Source organism: Anarrhichthys ocellatus, unplaced genomic scaffold, assembly GCF_004355925.1.
Source record: "Anarrhichthys ocellatus isolate YVR2014 unplaced genomic scaffold, GSC_Weel_1.0 scaffold8, whole genome shotgun sequence".
Lineage (NCBI taxonomy): Eukaryota > Metazoa > Chordata > Actinopteri > Perciformes > Anarhichadidae > Anarrhichthys > Anarrhichthys ocellatus.
In genome coordinates, this window is record NW_022280038.1 from 4,273,489 (window position 1) to 4,295,413 (window position 21,925).

Below are 21,925 nucleotides of genomic sequence, written 5' to 3' on the forward strand. Positions count from 1 at the left end.
CCTGTTTTGTACATCTTGAAGTATACAAATGTATTCAACTGAGTGGATCCCATTTATTATGAAAGTAGATTAATTTTCTTGATGTGTGTTGAAAAGATTTCCATCTACAAGGCTCGTTCTCCTGTCAAATGAGGGAGAAAGTGTGAGAAAGAGACAGAGCTATGGCGAGATACCGGGAGCAAGAGAGGGAGAAAAACATGGGAAAGAAAGAACACGAAGAGAGAGAGAGGGAGAGAGAGGGAGACGGAGTGCACTGAAATCTCTTTGCTTCCGCGGTGGCTTTTGAAGTTGTGAGATGAGCAGCCACAGAAGTCAGGAAAGTGACAAATTAGGGAAAAAGCTGTACTGTGCGAGCAGAGCTGCTAAATCAATTAAAGTCATGCCAAGTGCATACATTAACATCAATGGCACACACATACGCACACAAACACACACACATGCACAGGACAGAAAAAAAAAAAAAAAGGGGGGAGACGTGCTCATGGGCTCGTCGCTGTCGCTTCTCCCCCACAGTGAAGAGAGGAAAGATTAAAAAAAAAAATGCCACACTGGTATTTAATATATTCTGCATAAAGCCAAGACTCTCCGTCTATTGTCAGTCAGACGGAAGCTATTCATTGTAGCTAGTTTTAGAAAATGTCACTATTGTATGACGGCCACGATAGTGGAGTCCTGAGGGGACGCAAAGCTGCAAGCGCGGCAGGTCAAAACAGACTTTAGCACTCTGGATCACAGGGGAACATAAAACCTTTAAGTTAATGTCCTTTTTTTCTCCAGAAACAACCTTTACCTTATATACACTAAACAGCTCTCACACACACACACACACACACACACACACACACACACACACACACACACACAAACAGTACACGCTTGCTGTACATTCACATACCTCCACATGAAGTTTATTCAGCAGCGAGTCTCTTTGTTTCTATCAAGAAAATACCAAAAAGAGACGAGCAAGCAAGTGGACTTTTTTTTTTTTGTTGGTTCTTTATTTATTTATTTATTTATTTATGTATTTTATCAGAATGTCATTCAAATAGAAGGATAAGCATTTGCATGACAACAGGCTGAGGAGCAGAGAGGGAGCCCCAGGGAGAGACAGTATCCATAAACAGGAGCTAGCCCCCCCCCCATATTGCAATATTCTTCATACAGACTAACAAACGCATACATAGCCCAGCGCATCCCACAACACTGTGTGCTAAATATGACAATAAAGAGAGGGAGGTTGGCTGTTTGTATTGCTATTTTAGCAGGATAAAACAATTGGCTGTTTTATTGCTACAGCACAGAGTATAAAACAACACGGTGTCAATTCATAAACCCTATTTAAAGAGACATGTATTTTTTATTTTAAAATACCCATGGTGATGTTGGATTTGACAAAAATAATGCTGTATTAAAATAAACTGCAGGCAAGAACAGAAAAATTCTAAATAAATATATGGCAAACAGCATCTGCACCCAGTAGGTCACTCGCGTTTCACTAAATTACACTCTACTGTCAATTGCCAGCTTCCAAATGTAAAATATATGCAATAAAGGAATGTAGAGGGAACCCACATAATCTAAAATAACTCAAAGTAATTTAGAGGAATGCGTTTTAATCTTGCTGCCGAAAAAAGCTACAGCTATCAAAACCTCTAAAAGGAAAATCTATAAGTCACATCTATAGAGTGCTTTTCATCAGCATATCAGAGGTTGATGCATGTATGTAAATATTGCTTGCGAGAGCAATAATGTTGTCTTTCATCGCAATAGTGAGTGATTACATTTCTGCACTCACCAGTGTATTGTTTTTGCGACGGTTCAATATGCGTCTCCGCAGAAGATATACTTGGTTTTGTGTGATTTGACACGTGATTAAACTGTGAAATTACTAATGTTGAAATAAACACAAATCAGAGTAACTTCAGATGTTACAAATATAAAAAAAATAATACTACATATAATTTTCAAATAGATATTAATATTTATTTTATTAGTCGCGCATTGTATTTGCTGTATTGTACGTTTCTACAGCACGTCAGGAATCCACATGAGTGACACACACGCAAACACACACACAGTGGATATGGTTTTCTTCTCCATTAAAGACGGGCTGAGACAGCAACAAAGAGAGAGAGAGACAGCGAGAAAGACCTCACATTTCACTGATGCCCTTTTCTAAATACAGGTCCAAATCACACACTTCATCTGGGCCCGGAGGTGGAGCTCTAGATGAGTTTAGCCCCTGTCTACTAACCCCTCCACCCACCCACCCTCTGCCAGGCTGTTCGACTAAGTGAGAGAGAGGGAAGTGCAGGAGAGAGACTACGGCTGGAGCCGAACAGCGTCGGCAGCAGTACAGTTCTCCTCCAGCTCCTGCCTTTATCCCCGCCTGAGCATTAGATGTGATTACTGCTCAGCGCTCGACACTGACAGAGACAGAGAGCTCCCACAGACAGCAGGAGAGGGTGAGAGACATAAAGAGACACGGAGAAGGAGAAAGAGAGAGAGAGAGAGAGAGAGAGACGGAGCAGAGAGGAAAAGAGGAGCGCAGCTCTTTCGCTCCCGCCGCCGCTGCTGCTGCTGCTGCTACAGTGATACAAGAGTGCCCCCTGCTGCTTCCGCTGTCTGGGTATTAAACACACGCACATACATGAACACACACACACTCTTTGAAATCTAGCTATGAGAGACAGACTGCAAATAACCTGCAGGGAGGGCGAGAAAGCGAGACCAAGCATGTTTACGTGTGATTTTGTGTGCTGCATATCTACAGTGCTGTGTGTGTGTGTGCGCGTGTGTATGCGTCACATATGTATTGTACAGAGCTGTGACTAAGGTAACTTAATTATGAGTCTGACATTACTAAGTGATTCCTTTACAGTGGTGTCTTAAGTAATAGCTGCGTGCCCACGTTCCTCTCTAATAAAACTTCTGTGAAGCTGCAATTTAACACATGACACATCCTTAATATCGCAGCGTGGTGAGAAGTTAGACAATCCATCATGTCATTATAAACACACCCTAACGTGTGAAGAACATTATTGGACAGCAGATCACTTATGTAGTTTGTTTAAGAAGCACAAGCGCAGGCATGTTAAGCATTTAGAAAGCTGAAAACCCTTATTATGAAATGACAGACTGCATACACTGGAACTGCTCATATTTTGGGGCAATGGTAGAAAAGTTGTATTATTATATATTTTTTCTTTTCTAGTTCAAGTTTTATTATTATTATTATTATCAAACTGATTTTGTATATCAAAAAAGATATTTCATGCGATGTTTTTCCTTTCATGTATTTTCTAAAACAGGAATGGAATCCCTGTAACATCTAGGACTGAGGATAGTGTGTATGTCACTGAAGAAACAGCCCGTACATTAAAAGGAAATGCATTTAGTTCAGCCACTAAAGGATTAGTAGAGTAATGAAAACGGGTTCAGTAAACTACCGAGGTGCAGAGACCAGACAGTGAGGCCAGCAGTGTGTCTGAGCGGCCTTACCATCGTCTCCATGAGCTTCCAGTCCTTCTCCAGCTGCTCCATCGGTCCGGTCCACCAGCTGCAGAAGCGGGCGAAGCGCTGGCCCTGAAACCAATACTGCCGCAGCCACTCAAACTCCACCTGCAGACACAGACACACACACACACACACACACACACACACATATGCAAACAAGATTTTTAAAAAAGGTGGTTCAGACCAATTCTCCCATGGCTTTACGTAAACGACTAATGAGTATTGTCACTGCTCCTCAGGTAAAACATTAAACATTACAGCATAATATTTCAATTATTGTAGAGGATAAACAATTTTATATATTACTCTAAATTGTGAAATATTCATGTGAAACAAACTTTCTTTTGGTACTGTATAATATCATACATGTCCACAAACAAATACATTGACAACTGCTTTATTAGCGCCATTTTATTCCAAAATGATATCATAATAAAATATTTCAGTGTTCACCTTTATACTTACATGTACAATATCGGCGTTTTTGTGTCTCAGTAAATTTCTATTTGTATTAAGACAATAACAAATAATTTATTTTATAAAAACTGCATAAATAAATATTTCGAAATGTCCTATTTTTTATTTTTGGGCATGAGGTCTATCCATTTGCCCTTTTAAATATGTTAATTTAAAATATAAGTATATATAATAATATTTATGAGATCTTTGAAAGGAAAAACACAGCAAAGTCACATTTTTTTTAATTGCATGAGTCACAAATTGTCCTAAATCAAACAGGACAAACGTTGGTCATCTCTCTGAGTAGAATCACACCCTCACCAAAAACACCCAGACAAACATGAATACGTCTGTTCACACACACCTTCCAGTCAGCACACCTGAAAACTCCGCCCCCTCCTCCTCCTCTCCTCATTCTCCTCCCTCCTTCCCCTCCTCTCCCACTCCCTCGCTCCGTCTGGAGATGACAGTCTCGGCTGCCGAGCCTCTCCTCCGCTGGGAGTGTTTTTGTTTCCTGCTCTTTTGAAGTGCTGATTTAAACCTCGCAAGGATGCTTCATGTAGCCAGGTGTAGCCTATCTATTTCTAAGTGTGTCGTTCCTTGTGCATTCGTGTGTTTGTACCTGTATGTGCCGCGGTATGTTCGCGCCCTTGTGTGTATCTGTCTACATAGGTTCTGTGAGTGGCTTTGTTAACATCTCTGCATACAATTGCCAATGTGAGTGTCAAAGATTGCCCCAATTGCCGCCAACGTAAACGCGAGACGCTGCGGGTTGCCCTCCCCCAAAACGTCCTACAAAGCATCATCCACCCAAAACAATGCACGCTCCATTTCATTTTGACGCCGACAACTGTACAACACAAAAAGTCGCTGCGTATAAAGGAGTCGCATATCAAATGGGACAGAGAGAGCTATTGTTCCTTTTCTGAAAACTATTTAGTTCATTGTTCTTTCAACAGAGCATTATCCAATGTAAACAACAGACCCCTTTCAGAGCTGCAAACTCGTAAATAGTAGCAACAAGGTTTAAGCGGGTAAGTTCTACCTAAAAAAGTCTCCATTCAAATATGCTTTTGTTCACCAGTCATCCACTTTCATCCTGTTTGTAACAAATTATGCTCATACTGTATATATATATATAACTAAATGCACTACAAGTTTCGGAGGGCTATAAACAGAGAGCACGTCTTGGTTAAGTATTGAAAAGTCGATGCTGTCACTGACTTGAAACATGAGATGAAACGTGAACACCGGTCTGTATTGTTGATGTTGAGTGCTTAGCATGGCAGCCACCCTGCAGTACAAGGAAGTGAAAAGATCTTGCATTGGAACAAAAGATGGAGTCATGCCCTGCGAGCAAGCATAGTCCGGGTAGCAGGAAGTTTTGTCCCCCAATATCTTTGCCAATGCAATTTAATTGTGTGTATGGGCATAATCTGTGGCAGAAAGGTTTGTCTCTTCATCATAGTGGTCGAATAGCTTCGGAACTTTGAAAAGTGACTTGTGGCCAAAGAAGCAAGTGGTCATTGGGATATGCTATTAAGCAAGTCACCTACTGCCCCGCACCCCGAGCAAGTTAATACAAAGGGCACGAATTATTTGCATAAACAACTTGAGTGAGGTCTGCCTTCGGTAGAAACTGTGCACAGAATCATCCTGCCATTTGCTTCCGAAAGGCTCTGATCACAGCGGGGATGACATGCAAGGACTGGAGCATGTCAGGGAGAATTCACAGCCAGTGGCACTGCTCAGCAGCCTCTCACTCACTCCATACAACCCGCCCTTCAAAGAAATGTCATCCTTTATGGTCCCCTCAACACCCTCCAAATCCACTCCCCTTCGATCACTACAGCTCAAACACACAACAAAGCCGCAAGAGCGCCGATATCGGACGTCCCTTTTCTCTGTGTCAGTCCCTCCTTCCATCTCTCCGATTGTCTGCCTGTCCTTTAGTGAGAAGAAACCAACCTGTGTCTCTCCACTTTGAGCCGACATGGCTGCCTGTCCCCCACTGCGCAGGCCAGTGGCAGCCACAAAGCTGGCCATCTGAAGCTACTGAGGAGTGCTAGCTATGTGGCATTTGGAGTCCGGCCGCCCAGCTGAGAGTTACCAAGAGGGGAACTCGGACTAAATGCCACCTATCCAGGCAGACAGATCGAAAGTGTGTGCCAAAGAGAGAGTGGTTGTTAGGGCTAGTTTTTCTCTGAGACGGCGTGGGGGAGCGAGAGGGGAGCTAGTGGCTCCCCTGCGGCAGTGGCTGTCATCTCTGCAGGAGATGGACACACTAACTACACATTAGCCCCACATTAGTCGACTGGCCGCCCACCATGGCAAGTCTGGAGTTAAAGCAAAGCAGCCCCCTTTTTTTTCCCCATTTAATGAGCCACGTTTTCTTTTTCTTTCCAACACCTTCACGGTATTCCCTGAGCGGGTCCAATCAATTTCCATTGCCGTGGCCCTGAGGTGGGAGCTGATGAGAGTTGGTTCGATCCCACTCTTTGCCGTCCTCTGTTTACTTTTCCAGGCCTCCTCACACATCAGCCAGGAGAACTGGTACCCCCCCTCCCCCCATCTCTCTGTGAGCAACCAGGCACGCAATTTACACTCATCACACACTTGCCAGTGGTCATACACAGGCTAGGTTACACTGTACATGCACTGATTACCTTTCTATTTCTTTCTACATACATAAAATAGTAGGAGATTCATTTTTTTTCTTTCTGTCTCAGGCCACATACGTATGTAGAAGTCATAAGAACCTTTGGCCTGATCATGATTCCACTGAGCTCAGAAAGTGTGGAACGCATTCACTTTGAGAATATTGTATCCCTTGTGATCTTCAAAGAAAAACAAAACAATAAAACCTTAAAATGAACAGGTAGAATGTCTCACTTTAATTAAAAACAGCATTAAAGGCTAATGAAACTGGGAGATACAACAGTACAAACTCCGAACTGCACAGATCTGCTGGTGTTTTGAGAGGTGATTTATACGATTACAATGATATTGCCAGCATGAGGCCCTAAGGACAGGTGTTTCAAAGCCAAGCAAATACCGTAGCGCCTGGGGAGACGTTGTGGCCTGAAAACAGGACATTGGAAGGTCACGCACACCTGCTTCCACACAGTTTACTTTCTGTCAGAACATGTGGCAAAACCTTGTCCCTCCCTTCAATATTTACCGTGGGGGGACTAGCATCATTAGAGGGGGTCCCTCAGGGCACTCTGTCACACACCCACCTGGGAAGTGACACAGTGGCTTTAAATGAGACAAGACGTTTGCATCTGGGATTAGCATTTCAAAGCCAAACATGCACAAGGGGGCCATGTGGCGATGCTATGTTAGACTACCCGCCCCCCCCCCCCAACCCTAAGACAGGAGGAAAGATTAAAAAGAGACAGTGAGAGGGACCACGCTTAACAAACAGGTGGGAACTTCAGTTTTCTTCATTTCTGTCTCTGTCTCCCATCAACCCCTACTTCAACTCGACATCCCGCCCCATCCCTGAACAACTCGTACTCAGATGGCAGACGCTCTGCTTCATCATCGTCAGACCCGCCCACGTCTTCTGACAAGTGTCAACCTCCACCCCCACCGCGTTGCACAATATATCCGTGGCATGTCAAACGGCGCTAGCTTTCTGTTTAGCGCTTTTTAAGGAAAGGCCCATAAGGCACTGCTCAGGTCAGGCTGCCTGCGCGTTTCAGGCTTGTTCGCTCCTCGGTCGTCCGTGTCAAACACGACCAACGCAATATGCACCCGCCAAGCACCAAAGTGGGCCGCCATCATAAATAACCGCACCAACAATACATCATTTAAGTGGGTGTTCTGCTCTCGTGGGCAACTCCAAACAAATGGCCACATCTATCATTGTGAGTGCCAGGTAGGGTTGGGTTGAGCCCCCCGAGAGCACCCCCCTTACTTAAACATTCACACATACATACACACACACACCTGCTCTGTTATAAATAGCATCCTGGCGTTCCTGAATAAACCTGCTTTGCCCTCCTGGTGGGGGGGCCTATGCTTGTTAATCCTGTGGCGCTATGCGGCAAACTAGCAGGTGTTGCTAGCTCAACTAGCGCAGCGCTCCTCCTGACACAGACAGCACCTATTGTTTGGCAGTGCTGAATAATTAATATTGTCTACAACCTTTAAACAACCTTACGTCAGACTCATCTGTCATGGCGTCCCGCTGAGGAGCCTGGGTGCTAGCGTCGGCTAGGATGCACGCTTTGAGCCCAGGGGTGTAAAAGGGGGGAGAGGTGACGTGCTATATTAACTGTTGGCCTGCGGCAAAGCTAGCACAAGGGGCTGGTGGCTCCGCAGGCGGCCCCTCGCGTTCCTCTTATTTTGACCTCGCTCTATCCCTCTATACCATCACTCCTTCTGTGGGAATAGAGGTTAGCGAGGGGAGCGGGGCATGACTCCATCTTTAGATAACATATGGATACGCTACTGCCTCACAATCCATCACCAGTTCAGGACAAATGGGAACAACCTGGATTTCACATTGGAGGCTTTTCCCTGGGTAGAAACAATCAGGTAAGAAGGTAGAAAGCTGGCGAGCTCGCATTTTGCCGTTTACAGTGTTTTAACCTGCTACCAGTGGACAGCCAGTATGGTCTGTAAATCCCATGATGCAGAGGATATGCAAAGGACTATTCAAACCAGGATTGAGAGTACCTGGACTTTAGTGCAGCTCAATTCATTTGACTATAATTTTACATACGCTATGCACGGTTTCAATTAACAAAATGTTGTTCGTGTATTTATTGAAATGCTGTGTTGTTAGTCAAGTAGATTATTCTATAAAAGCACAAATGCATATGTTTGATCAAATACATTATTCATCCATATTATTAAGAATCTAAATTCTCTATATTCCATGATCATTTCTGATATCTTCCCCTCTTCCTTTTGATTCTGTCCTGATGCAGATGGTTGTTTGCCATCTTTACAGTCCTTGGAGTGCCAAATGATCGCGGACTACAGCATCAGAAGAAAAAGAAGACTGGCACGCTATTGTCGAAACTTTATTGGCACATGTTCTGTTGTCCAATGTGGCGAGCCTTACTCATCCAGTACTCAAAGCAGGCCAAACTAATTTCAAATATTTTCAAATGCTGTTTGTTTCAGACCCCCTGCAAAAGTAGTAATAAGGGCAACAACAGGATGCTACAAGTTAAAAATGAACACCAATACAAACTCAACAGTCCCAATACAAACGTTAACAGTTGAAATTATGCAAAAATCACAGACACGTGTGTGCAATCATGCAAAACAGACACACACAGAAAAGCACATAAACACACACACATGCGGATGAGCATGTGAACACACACACCATGTCCCCACCTCATTGTGAATCTCCTCACAGTGCTGTAGCGTTGTTGGCAGCAGGGCCAGCAGGCTGTGGGAGCCCGTCTCTGGGTCAGTGTGCAGGTTGGACAGGGCCTCTTGACACCGCGACTGGATGTAGGTCAGGGTCCCACTGGAACACTGGTGGGAGAGGGACAAACCCAGTGTTATACAAATAACTGCCATGCAGGGTTTGGCTAGGGCCCTGTCAATCAAAATACAATCCAAACGTTAAGTTCAAGTGTGAGAATGTTTGTTTCTGACACACACACACACACACACACACACACACACACACACACACACACAGTCTCTTCAATTCAACATAGCTATGTACTGCAAATGCCATTAATTTACCAGTTAATGGTGTCCAGGACAAACGTTATCTATTTTAAGGTTTCATACATCTTCACATTTCTTTTCACCCAATAGAGATCATAGAATACTTTAATTTCAATGAAAACACGAGTGTTTAAGTCTTTCATTATGTGCAGTCTTTCCCTAATATAACGTCAAAGTACCAGCAGCCCGTACTGAAATCAAAGGGCACTGTTGGCTCGCTATACAGCATTTTCACAACAAATTCAAAAGACTGCATTTTCCCTTTTAAGCCTATTGGCTTCTCACCTCGGCCACTCTGTGAGTAGAGCTGAAGCGTGCGGTCTCTCCAGCCAGGACACAGTGCTGGTGGGTACTGTTCAGGTCATCTGGTGGAAACACGGAAGAGAAATCTATCACAACATGCCGACGATACCACCAACGATCATCAAACAGAGCAGCGAAGAATAGTTCACTGGCTATCATCAATAACTATCTAATAAAACATCGTGGGGCAAAAACGGCCAGCAGAATGGGACAAGAGTTGAGATTTCTTATTTTCATCGTGTGTTTTTAATTAATTATAATGAAAAGACAACAACCGATGACAACAGAAAAACAGATGAAAAGCAGGGCATGAAGCAACATGACGACTAAATCATCTTGTACACTCAGACAGATTGCGCTTGGTCCAGCAACGAATCAAATAGAATGAGCAGCATTGTACTATAATTTTAATTACCAAACAAAACCAGATCGTGCTCAATCTGTCAAGATGGAAGAGCCATACCAACAAACATTTGTCCAATATCACAGAAGCTTTACAAAGAGGCCTTACTGCTGTTTCCTGTGTATCCCTCCATGTGTTTCTTTGTGTGTATAGATGTTTCTCAGCTCTGCCATTATTTGCCTCGTACAAATAATTAATTTAGCCATGACAGAGCTGTCATTCACAGCACATGTGCATATTTACACCCGCCTTGAGCAAGAGTACACTGGCTAATGCCTTTGATTTGAAAGTCAAACAGCCAAATGCTTTGGGAGGAAGATATTATTGTTTGGTGGGAGGGAAAAAAAGATGGTGACAAACAAAACAACTTGCCGGTGTTTTCTTCACCCTGATGAGATTGTGAGGGATTAGGTCTCTGGGCAGAATTACTCTGCGTCTTTAAAACTGTTTATATCCAATAACAAATTATCTCCATCAATCTGCTCTTTTCTTGGCGCGTCTGATGCCTCAGTGGGATCAGGAGGGAGTAGAGGCAAACTCGATAACTGTAATAAATATTTATCTTTCTTTCAACCCCTGCGCCTGCTGCCACTTGTCCTCCTTTTCCAGGAAGCAGGCTTTTAAATATATTGGGTCAACTCTCTTCTCCAGTCCCCCTGTGCATTGGGAGCTGGGAATCTGATTATTGAACAGGCCTGGTGTCAAGACTTGCATTGTTCTTTTTTAACCACTGAAATTCCATTTGGGTGGAAATGATGGTGATTCAATTTGCCTCCAGCAGCTCAGACATTAGCAGTTCAAAGGGGCCACCCGGCGACAAATGGTGCTGAAAAGACATTACGGTGTCTGCGGTTATACAACGTTGTAGTTTTTCTTTTAATACCACTAACTATCTATCATATGGTGTATGTCGCTAAAACACTGGTACAATATATTGGCACACATGGTCTAGCGGTGGCTGCTCTGTCTGAGTGTACGTGTGTGTGTGTGTTTGAAACCACATTGGGGGGGGGGGGAGGCGTTTATCCTTCCTCCAATAAGCAGAGGACTGTGTGCGAGTTTGTGCAAATTTATAGGTGCATGCATATGTTCGTGCATTGTGCCAAGTGTTTAATTCAGGTAGACCGACAAAGCGTCAGACAGCCAAGGACTGTGTGTGAGCTGCTATCGTTGTGCAGCAGTTGGCCTCTCAAGGGCGTACTCGCCAAGTGGAGCATAAATCCCCACTGATCCGCGACAGTCAAGTCCCATTAGAATGGTCTGCACAACAGCCCATCACTCTATTATCATGGCTGGCCTGAAACTGACTGTTCTATTGTAAATCTTATCCAGCTAAAGGAGGTCGGCTTCAAGCCCTGTCAGGCTGAATATTAGGTACAGAGATCGCTGCTCTCAGATGAAAACAGAGCAGCTTCAAATGCTCAACTTCAGGAATCCATTCAAAAACCTTCCTGTTCCTTGATTGTAAAATGATTCAGATCGGCAAACACTTGAGCATAGTGTAGATGAAGTAGATGGTAGCTGACTAGACGAAAACAAGTAAAGCAGCTTCCTGTGTCACATGTTTGGGATTTACACATTGCTCCCCTGCTGTAGTCATGCTGATTAATCCAGAATACAGTTACTTATAACACAGCGTTTGTGTTATGCATTTGCTGTTGTAAGCCTTGACAGGCACCAGGTACGCTAGCCTTACAGCATCTGGACAGTCCATGTGTTGGTGCACCTCTGATACACTATGTCCCTGCAATAAAAAAAAAAGGAACCAGTTCTCGACATGTTTTGGTTCAGGTTCTGCCTTTGGACCATAAATCACCGGCACAATTTCCCATGTCACGCCCTACCTGGGGAGACGCTGAATTAACTTGTAGAGGCCAACACGTGGGAAAAATAACCCATTGTGCTGTTCGGTGAAATATGGGGTATATATTGTGTACTTTAACAGTACAGGTACAAATCTCACTTACCAAAACCTCCTCTTGAGTGAATGTACGTTTTGTAGTTTGCTTATATGTTTTGAATTTGTAGAATGGGTCTCGTGGGATCTCGGGCTAAAAAGAAACTAAAAGGAAATTCAAGAAAAACATCAAAGAAAAACACCAAAAAAAAGTTTAAAGTAAGGTGCATCTCCTCCAAAAATGTGTTTGATATAGCCCTGTAGATCACGTCCATATTCTGCTCTATGCTGAAAGCTGCTGTAAATCTGAGCAGTGTATTTATGATTTTGACATTCATGCAGCATGCACAGGTTCAGTGTCTTCATAAAACAGCACATGTGATTGTACACTATGGATGTACGTATTTACTGTTGGAAGAATCCAAGCGGCCATCTTTTAATCACAAAGTCCCTCTAATCACTAGGTCATATATGTACATTACCACACACCTAGCAGGTTGGATGATTAAATATAGAAATAAAAGAAAGTTCATTTGTTGAACTGATTTCCAGAGAAGTAAGCAGTAACAAGGACTACAGTAAAAAGGCATTGGCCAATCCAAGTTGGGGGGGAAAGTAAAAATTTGACATTATTTTCTTGATAAATATCATGGATGAATACGGTGTTCAGGTTGTTCAGTTTAAACAGTTTTGTGTAAAAATAAATCAGTTATTTAACAAAAGAATACAGTAATTCATTAAGCAGATTAGGAAAAGACTGACTTAAGATCGTACTGTAAAGTATGTTTATCCCTGAATACGTATGACAGCAGAGCGCCTTTAAGAACAACTTAACTTAACTTATTGTTCATCTGAACGCGAGCTTCTGCTGTGAGGTGGATGAATGTCCTCACGCTCACAAAACACGAGAAAGCTTGGAAGGGCCCACAGGGCCGAACAGAGGAGTGTGGAGGGGTCTGCTGCAGCCAGAAAGCATTAAGCCGTGATTTACAGCCATGTGGCTCACTGTCTGTCCTCTCCATAGAGACATAGTCAGCACTGGGTCACAGGACTTCAAAGAAATAGCATTTGGCTTTCCTAACCTCTCTAATGCACACAATTTCATGGAACCTTAAAGCTCCGTGTTCAGGCCAAGTCACCACACGCGCACACACACACACACACACACACACACACACACACACCTCAGCTCCACTTCTCCTGCGGAGAGGGTTAGAAGAAGAGAATAAAGCGTGAGTGGGAAGTGCATCCTGCTGGCATGGGTCATTTGGGACAAAGTACAAGCAACACTCAAACGCGGGGTAATAAACGTGTTCCTTCCTCCTAAGTCAGACACACCGGCGAAAGTTGTGTGGGCGACGTATTTACATGTGCATGCGGGGGAAGATTTAGTACCTCTCATGTAATAGCAGTCTCCAGACTCCAGCGGCAGCGTCAGGCCAGGTGTGCGGATGTCCCAGGCTACCTTGAGCCCGATCCTCCAGCATGCCTCCTCACCGCTGCCTCCCTCACTGCTCTCACCTGTCAGTCACACACAGCCCGACTCACTGTAACATTTGCATTTTACATTTATATTCACATTTCAGGCGTTTGGTTTGACAGTTTCACCCAGCGTGACTTAAACTGAGTGTAAAAGTGCAATAGGCTTAAATTCCTCACATTTTCACGTGGTTTATCGCCATAGAATGACGGCTATTTAACACAATATTAATCCCAACCGCTTTTTTCACATCTGAAAATACAAGTGATATCTGGGTAATGCGGTGCTAAAACGCTATAACAATGCCTTAAATGTAGCCAAAATGAATGAATAAAATGAAATAGTAAGGAGTGCAATGATTAAAACCACACCACTCAAACAAGGGCTGTAAGATGTAAGCCTTTGTCTCTAAAAGGGGAGAATCACTTAACAGCTGAGCGAAGATGATATGTGTTGGCTGTTAGCAACGGATCTTTATGCCATCATTGTGCTGTGCAAGAGGAAATAGTTGGATAAAAGCCCTTGATGTTGTTTAGTGAGTGTGTGTGACGGTGTTATTGGACAGCAGGTATCCTATGATATTCCTGTTTCTGAACCCATTCGCTGTGACCACCTCCCCTGTTCTTCTCTCTCCTTCCATTCTTACACGGCACACTAAGAAAACAAGATTTGGCCTGGCTGGCCAACACCCTTCAGCAAAATCAATACTAAAGTCTTTCTGGGCCTCTCTGCCCCACAGCTGCCTTTTCCTTTGCTCAGCACGGATAAATAGTAACTTAATTTCCAGCCATTGTGCTCTGAGAGCCAGCTAATGGCAGCACTCCCCAAGGCCCCGGGAATGGTGGAATATCATCCTCTCTGCCGGAAAATGTTCAGTCGTGGCAGATTCCTTTGGATCAGCGCAGCTGGGAAAAACACTCAGAACACTCCACTTGGCTGAAAAACTAGGTGAGGCTGTTTAAAGAGAAAGAAAAAAAAAAGCCTAACAAAGGGAGCAGGTGTGATGCAAAACATCTAATCACTGTGCATCTAAGGTATCTAATGTACTGTGTTTCTTTCTTCTCAGGGACAATTTAAGAAACGTGACCTTACTGTGAAAGTGCAACGTTCCCTAAGGTAACAATTTCATTAGCCTGGTTCTGGGAGTCCTCAGAGCTCCATCAGACTTTCCTCTAAAGTCTGGAGCTGTGGGGTCATTCAGGACTAGAAAAAGACGCAGCTGCTGAGCACTGCAAGGTGTTCTGCCGCGGTGTTTGAAGCTCGTGTTCACAGGGTCAGAGTTGAAATGGCCTAGAACAAATCATCGAAACAGGCCGCTGTAGCAGGTGTTTCTGGTTAAGAAACCACAATGAAGAAAGCGCAGCTGTAAAGTGGATCGGGATGTCAGAGCAGTTGGCATCTCACCTGTTTGATATTGTAAAATTACAGTTTTTTACGACACAGATGCAAGACCGTACAGCCAGTAAAACAGGCAGAGCTCCCGCTGTTGACAGCACAGTACATGCTGAACTACAGCTGCACATGTATCTGCCTCCACAACAGGAGAGCATGTTCTGCTGTCCTTCCAGCCTGTGGAAGGTGCAAGGAATGATCTGGTGAGTGGCTGCTCAAAGGGACTTTAATATGAGAGCAAAGGACAAAGAGCAGCTTCTTTAATCATTAGTATAGTGGGTAATTTAATCTACCATAGTTGCTTTGCTCTAGAAAGCGATGTTCCTCTCTCACTGAGATTCTCTATCAACTCGATCAGCACGCACTATCAGCTCTTGAAAGAGAGCACATTCCATAATTAGGAGACGTCGTATCATCCATACAGTATACAGTCCAGGAACACTTATCAAAGCAGGGCTCATTATTCCATATCAGATAATTGCACATCGATCATTTCTCGGGGAAACGATTTAGATGAGATGCGGCGTGTGTGATAAGGCCTGTTTGTTAAGACTGCGCCATTCAGTGCATGTTAAGAGCTCAGATCCACATGTCTGTGATCTCCCGACGCTCGCTCGGCGATAAGGCTGTCAGCAGCGAGCCGCTGATGACATTTGATAATGCCCTGACACTATCACGTAGATGGATCTGATGGCTGCCTCACCAGAGGCCGTGTCTACAGCTGCTGCCGTGCTGCTGCAAGGCCATAATACACAAGGTTAGCTGTATCTGATCCGCCACAAAGCCACTGAGATACGTTGATGGGATATTGAAGGGAGAGAGAAAAACGGAATATTAATTTCAGAAACAACATGACATACTTTGGATTTAAGTGCCGAAAGTGTTAAATCTCGGGATCTCAACTATTGTTATCCAATTTGCACAATTTTAAGCTATTTTAGCTTTGACGCTTACCTTTGTCATTGTGACAGCTATGGCTGTAAACAGCCACTGGAGAATGACTGATGAGGTTCTCATCGTGGTGCCACCCTACTGCCATTTTCCCCATGCCATAGTAAGGCTCCTCTTTGAGCTGGCTCATAGCCGCTGGGTCCATGTAGTTGAGTAAGGTGACATTGAACTTGACCGGACCGGTGCATACCTGTCGAGGACTCGGCTGGGAACACCCCAGCCCGCTTGCCTGTTCGTCCCTGTCTTTAATGTGGTGATCTGACAAGCTATGCTTGAGTTGCGCCACAGGTTTCTCCGGGGCCCCTAGTCCCGCAGGTTTAATCTCTGTGCCACCGACGGCCTTAGGCGCCCAGCCGGGGAGTCTTCCTTCGCTGTGCTCCGATCCTGCTGCGACAGCCGATTCGCTCGGTTTGACCTGGCGGGACTCTCCCTCCTCACTGCTGGGTTTGGACTCCGTCTCCCATTCGCCTTCTTGTTTCGACCCAGAGCAACCTTCTTCTTCAATGTCCCACTCCTCGCTGTGCTTGGACTCCGCGTCCCCCTCCTCACTCTGTCGGGACTCAGAGTCCCCTCCTTCACTATTTTTGGAGTCTTCGCTGTGTTTAGACCCTGTGTCCCCCTCTTCACCCTGTTTGGCCTCTGCCTCCCCCTTCGCACCTTGTGTAAGCCTGTCTCCTTCCTTCAGCAGAGACACATCGGAGCAGAAGAAGGTGTTAAGCTCACACAATGCCTTGCAAGCAGCCCTGAAATCCGGGTCACAACAGTTTTGTCCTTTGAGCTCGGTGTCCTCGCTGTGCCAGGGGATGGCAAAGAGCCGTGTGTCCAGATAGCGATAGGTGTGGCCCGGCTCACCCAGCAGAGTCCGTGACACGGCGGTGAACACATCTCGTTCACGGATGCGAACCAAATCTCTCAGGAGGCAGCCCTTCCTTCTCAGGGTGAACAGAGCCGTCTGCACCCGACCATGGAGCTCGGCGGGCAGCGAGAGGGATCTCCTCAGAACCAGGCCGGAGTAACTGGAGTCCCACTTGGGAACACAAGACATTCTTATCAGGATGATCATGACACACACAAACATAACAAACAAAAGGAAATAACAATCTGATTTGGAAAGCATGCTTCTTGCTCCAATCTTGAGCAAACTATTACACATTACAGGGCTGTAAGAGCAGGTTATAGAAGACAAAAGGCCGCTGTAGGCTGTTTTAAAGTGGAGCTCATATCAGTAGCATAATGCCGAAGTGTGGTTGGCTCACCAGTTGCTGATAGCCCCGATCTGCAGGTCCCAGAAAGGGGATCTTCTGGTCTCCCAACTCCTGCAGTAGCTTCCGCCTCTTTGAAACACAACACAGTAAAACAGGCTGATAAGTAGCAGCAGGAACCTTCTGCATGTAGCTAGTGCATTTCTTTTTTTTTTACGTACTCTGGTGTCTAAGTTATCAAATGCCTCTATTAAAATATAAACAGTGTATTACTTTTGGGGAATTGCGGAGATGGTGTTAGGGGCAAACTGTGACTTCTGTAAAGCATCCACACCAAGGTGCTGTGATTGGTCACAAATTAGAAAATGATCTCACTACTTCCTGGCATAAGAAACTGTAGAAAGACATAAGAGTGTGTGAGACACACATCTCTTATGGGCCTGTGTGGCCTACATAAGTCAGAGTCTGGCTCTACTGCCACTTCCACTGTGGCACTTTATTTTAAAGTACTGGAAGCACAATCTTTGAATACAAGACTGCCTTTGCCTCGCGGGACATGAATACATTTCCAACCATCGTACCTTGCCTCACTATAAATATATCCGTTAGAAATAAACAGTGTGAAATGTACAATAGCGTCACATACTGGAGTATACGGACTAACAAGAACAAACTGTTCAACTAAAATCAATTTGTTATTTGGGGATCAAATAAATAAATTAGTTTGAACAAATGAAGCTCTCAAACAACAAGCAGAGATAGCACTGGAACCTGGTCATTTTCATTGACGTCTCACATTTTTATGATTTCGTGAAGGCTGCCACGGGGTTCCTCGCAACCTAATAAAAGATGCCCTGTGCCATACAGAGCTCGCCCAATAAAAACGTCAACCTGGTGGAGGGATCAAAGTACTTTTCATTGGGACGCATTCCATTCTGACCTGTAAATCCAGTGGCAACTGGCATGAAAACTATATGCCCAAATAAATTCCACAACTATTTCCCCCACCCTGCCTTCCGTATGTGCTTGTGCGAAAGCGTTGTATCTGTACGCGTATGTGGGTTCAGACCCTCATACTCATTCCCCACAGGTGCGCGCACACGCGCACACACACACACACACACACACACACACACACACACACACACACACACAGCGTCGCATGGTGTCTCAGCAGCAGGGGAAGGAGGAATATCACCGACATGCCACTGCCTTTTTACATCTTTAAAAGTTTTGCATGAATGGCCGCAACAACCGCGCAGTCGTGACGGTTTGAGGAGAGACGACCCCATGTATATTTCCGAGACATTTACAACAGGCGTCTCGCATTTCAACTGCCCTAATAATGCCAAAGACCTCATGCGGCACACCGCAGGGAATATGGGAACCGGCTGCCAAAACATGTCCCGACTTTAAGAGTGAAATAAAATGTCCTGTTAATAACATTAAAGTGCAGGTATGAAAGGATGCGTGTCCTGACTCAAACGGGGTCTAGATCAAAAAAAAAAAAGAGGGCAAGCGGTGAAGTGTGTGCATTCAAGACAGGAGGGAGGGAAACAGAGCCCAGTAACGCAGGCGGAAGAAATGGGAGGGCATCAGATCAGAAGCAGTTTGGTGAATTTACCTTCAGGGCTGAGTCTTTACCTTAGGCTAAACAACACAACACCTGCTGAAAAGTTTTCTTAAAGGATGCACATGAGTGTACAGGCCTTCCAAGTTATTCCGGAACAAACAAAAACAGACTCGCAGACAGTTGGAATGTAAAAAAACAAAACAACATGCACTATTCATGGCCAGACTGCATTCAAAGGCTGTTGGAAGAAATTGACAACCTGACACACATTCATTGGTGTCAAATTCGAACTCATGACAGAAGCTCAAGATATCAAGGTGAGGCTCTGGGCGAGTGTTGTCTGTCTGTCTGTCTGTCTTTGTGTGTGTGTGTGTGTGTGTGTGTGTGTGTGTGTGTGTGTGTGTGTTTTTATCCGTGCGCTGCTGTGAGCCTGTACAGATCCATATCCTGGCATCCATCTGCTGTAAGTAAAATCCTTACAGTCTTGCTTTGGTCACACCACCGCTGTGTACACAAGCGCAAAAGTGTGCCTTCACACTGTGTGTGTGTGTGTGTGTGTGTGTGTGTGTGTGTCTAAGGCTCCAATAGCTATACACACACACATACATGGCCATCCCAAAAGAAAAACACGTAGCCGGGGTAGTGAGCATGATGCCTCAACGCCAATCGCACACAAACCAGGGCCGTCACACACATGTCGGAAACATCAAGCTACTCAGAAATTCCACAGAAAAAAAGGAAAGACAAGAAGTTACCGGAGCCCTCTGAAGCAGATGGACTCTCAGTATCAGAAGGCCGCTGTGTCTCCGTCTCTGTACCTGATTCTAGAAGGAAAACCACGAGGCTCAAAAAAGGTCTGCGTTCCTACTCAGACCCAAGAAATGAGATTACCAATCCCATAATAACACAGAGGCATCACGGTAGCCCTGCCGACCGTCTGCGCTGAGTGATATATCTGATGCTTTTTTTTTTTTTTAATCTCTCTCTTGCTTGATGGGATTATTCCCTCAGCCGGACTGTTTATCACAGCAAAACATATTAGGTAGAATAGAACTCAATTGGTTCGCTTTGATCTTGGCCTATAAGAGATATCAAACTGTGTACCACATATTTATTAATTTCATTTATTTCCCCATTCGTGACACTTCAACGGACACTTTCTTCAAAGCGTTCCTCGCGGAGCAGATTAATGTCCAGCGCTTAGCATCAATAGCTAAAAAAAAAAAAAAAAGCCAGATAACTCTGCCGCTGTGGGGATAAAAACACGTCCAGTCTAACTTGTGTCTGCCCCAGAGGGTGCATTGGAACGTACTGGATGTGATAGGACTGCTTAAGGAGGACACACGAGTCCCACTGGACTTCTTTAGATCTGGCTGATGCATCTCAAATTGTAGCTACAATGTAGAGTAAGCCCTAAAGATGGCTCGACAAGTCGTCAGTCACCCCATGTGAAAGCGCTTCTTGTGCTTTCCAGTATACACTTTTTAGTAAGACAGAAATTCTTTCCATCTTGGCTAATATCTATTTTTGCCCTATTTTCCTCAACACCTCCAGCCAAAGGAGGGCAGCACTCTCTCTTTGCATGCGGGTCAGACCGACAGAAGACGTTGGCTCTCACCAAGGCCCTGTGACGTGATGAGAGGCAGCTGTGTAATACAGCCCATTGGCACTTGTGTGACACCCGTTTCAGAACCGTTCGTCTTCTGCAAAAGTGATGGTGAATCAACAGTTTTGACAAGCACGGCTGTAAAACTTCAGACTCCGACAGACGGACTTGTGGGCACGCATCAAAGGCGCTTCCGCCGCGCTCCATTTGGCGCCAGATTGCAGAATGTCGGGAGCTCGTGTGAAGCGACACGGGGCGTAAAGAAGGGCGGCCCATCGGAACATTGGTGTTTGCATGGGCGATGCATAGAAGGTCTGCAGGAGCTTTGAATTCAGCTTTGATCTGAGGAAAAAAAACACACATTCACGAAAACACAACCGGTAGTCAAGTTGGTTCCATAAAGGTCTCTATAGTTCTATAGTTCGTCTACCTCATCTTCGGGGTATGTCACTAACTCAAACTATGGTGAGAAAACACAGCACCTAGGTGCCACCACACCCAAATACCTACAGAGTCACACACATACACGACCACACAGGCAGAGAGGTTCCACTTTCACTGCAGTTGTATCACTTTTAACAACTTTCTAAAATGTATCTAAAAGGTGTGTCCACCCTACCTAATGCACAAACTGAAAAACAGCAGCTCCAGTACCAGTTACAATGTCATAAATAACCTTTTTTAACGATTTTTACAGATCATTTCATAATTCATGCATGCCAAGCTGAAAAAAAAAACATTCAGGGCAACAAAATTAACCATTTCTTAATTCTGACATTTTCTTTACAGCCACTTGTGGCATTCATTTATTTTGAGAGTACCAGCTAGAGGTTTGGTGACTCAGTGTGATGGCTGACTGGGTAGAAAGGTCAATGGCTGACCGGAATGTGTGGGAGTTGAACTCAGAGCCGGGGCGTCGGTAATGTGTAAACCTGTGTCCCCACACGCTCAGGACCATGCCATGAATATGAATGAGGTCAGTCAGGAGGATGTGTTGCCAGAAACATCTGAAAAAAAAAGGCTTCAGCTTTCGGCTACTTTTCCTGTTGATTGTTGTCGATTCTTTTCTGGATAATCTGTATTATCCTGAGATGTATTTACGGATTCAATTTGGCGTGCAGTTCTAGCCTTTAATGCAAGGTCGTCCCTCCGAGCCCATGCAAATAATACGGATCAGATGTTTACGTCTCGTATTAAGAACATAATCCTCAGCATGTTTTTCGTACAGACATAAGAATGGGTCATATTAATTTAATCATTTTCAGACAGGTTTTGTTTTTTTCAAATAAGAAACATATTAAAAAAAAGATATATACCCAGAAACAACTGCGGATGAATGCTACGCCATTGAACTCTGCATATTTAATTTCAAATCGAGGTAGTGAACAGTCCGTATATATATATATATATATATATATATATATATATATATATATATAT

The 21,925-nt window shown here is 44.4% G+C and overlaps 1 protein-coding gene across 2 annotated transcripts in view; it reads right to left on the reverse strand.

Annotated features, from left to right (window-relative positions):
• fto (FTO alpha-ketoglutarate dependent dioxygenase) overlaps window positions 1-21,925 on the reverse strand; it is a 115,241-nt gene that overhangs the window by 77,407 nt on the left and 15,909 nt on the right. For both annotated transcript variants that reach the window (XM_031848554.1, XM_031848553.1), the window contains exons 2-7: window positions 17,361-17,438; window positions 16,108-17,131; window positions 13,677-13,802; window positions 9,964-10,043; window positions 9,334-9,477; window positions 3,502-3,621 (exon numbers count right to left, since the gene is read on the reverse strand). In XM_031848554.1, coding sequence (XP_031704414.1) covers window positions 3,502-3,621; window positions 9,334-9,477; window positions 9,964-10,043; window positions 13,677-13,802; window positions 16,108-17,131; window positions 17,361-17,438 — 1,572 coding nt within the window. The remainder of the gene's footprint in view (window positions 1-3,501; window positions 3,622-9,333; window positions 9,478-9,963; window positions 10,044-13,676; window positions 13,803-16,107; window positions 17,132-17,360; window positions 17,439-21,925) is intronic.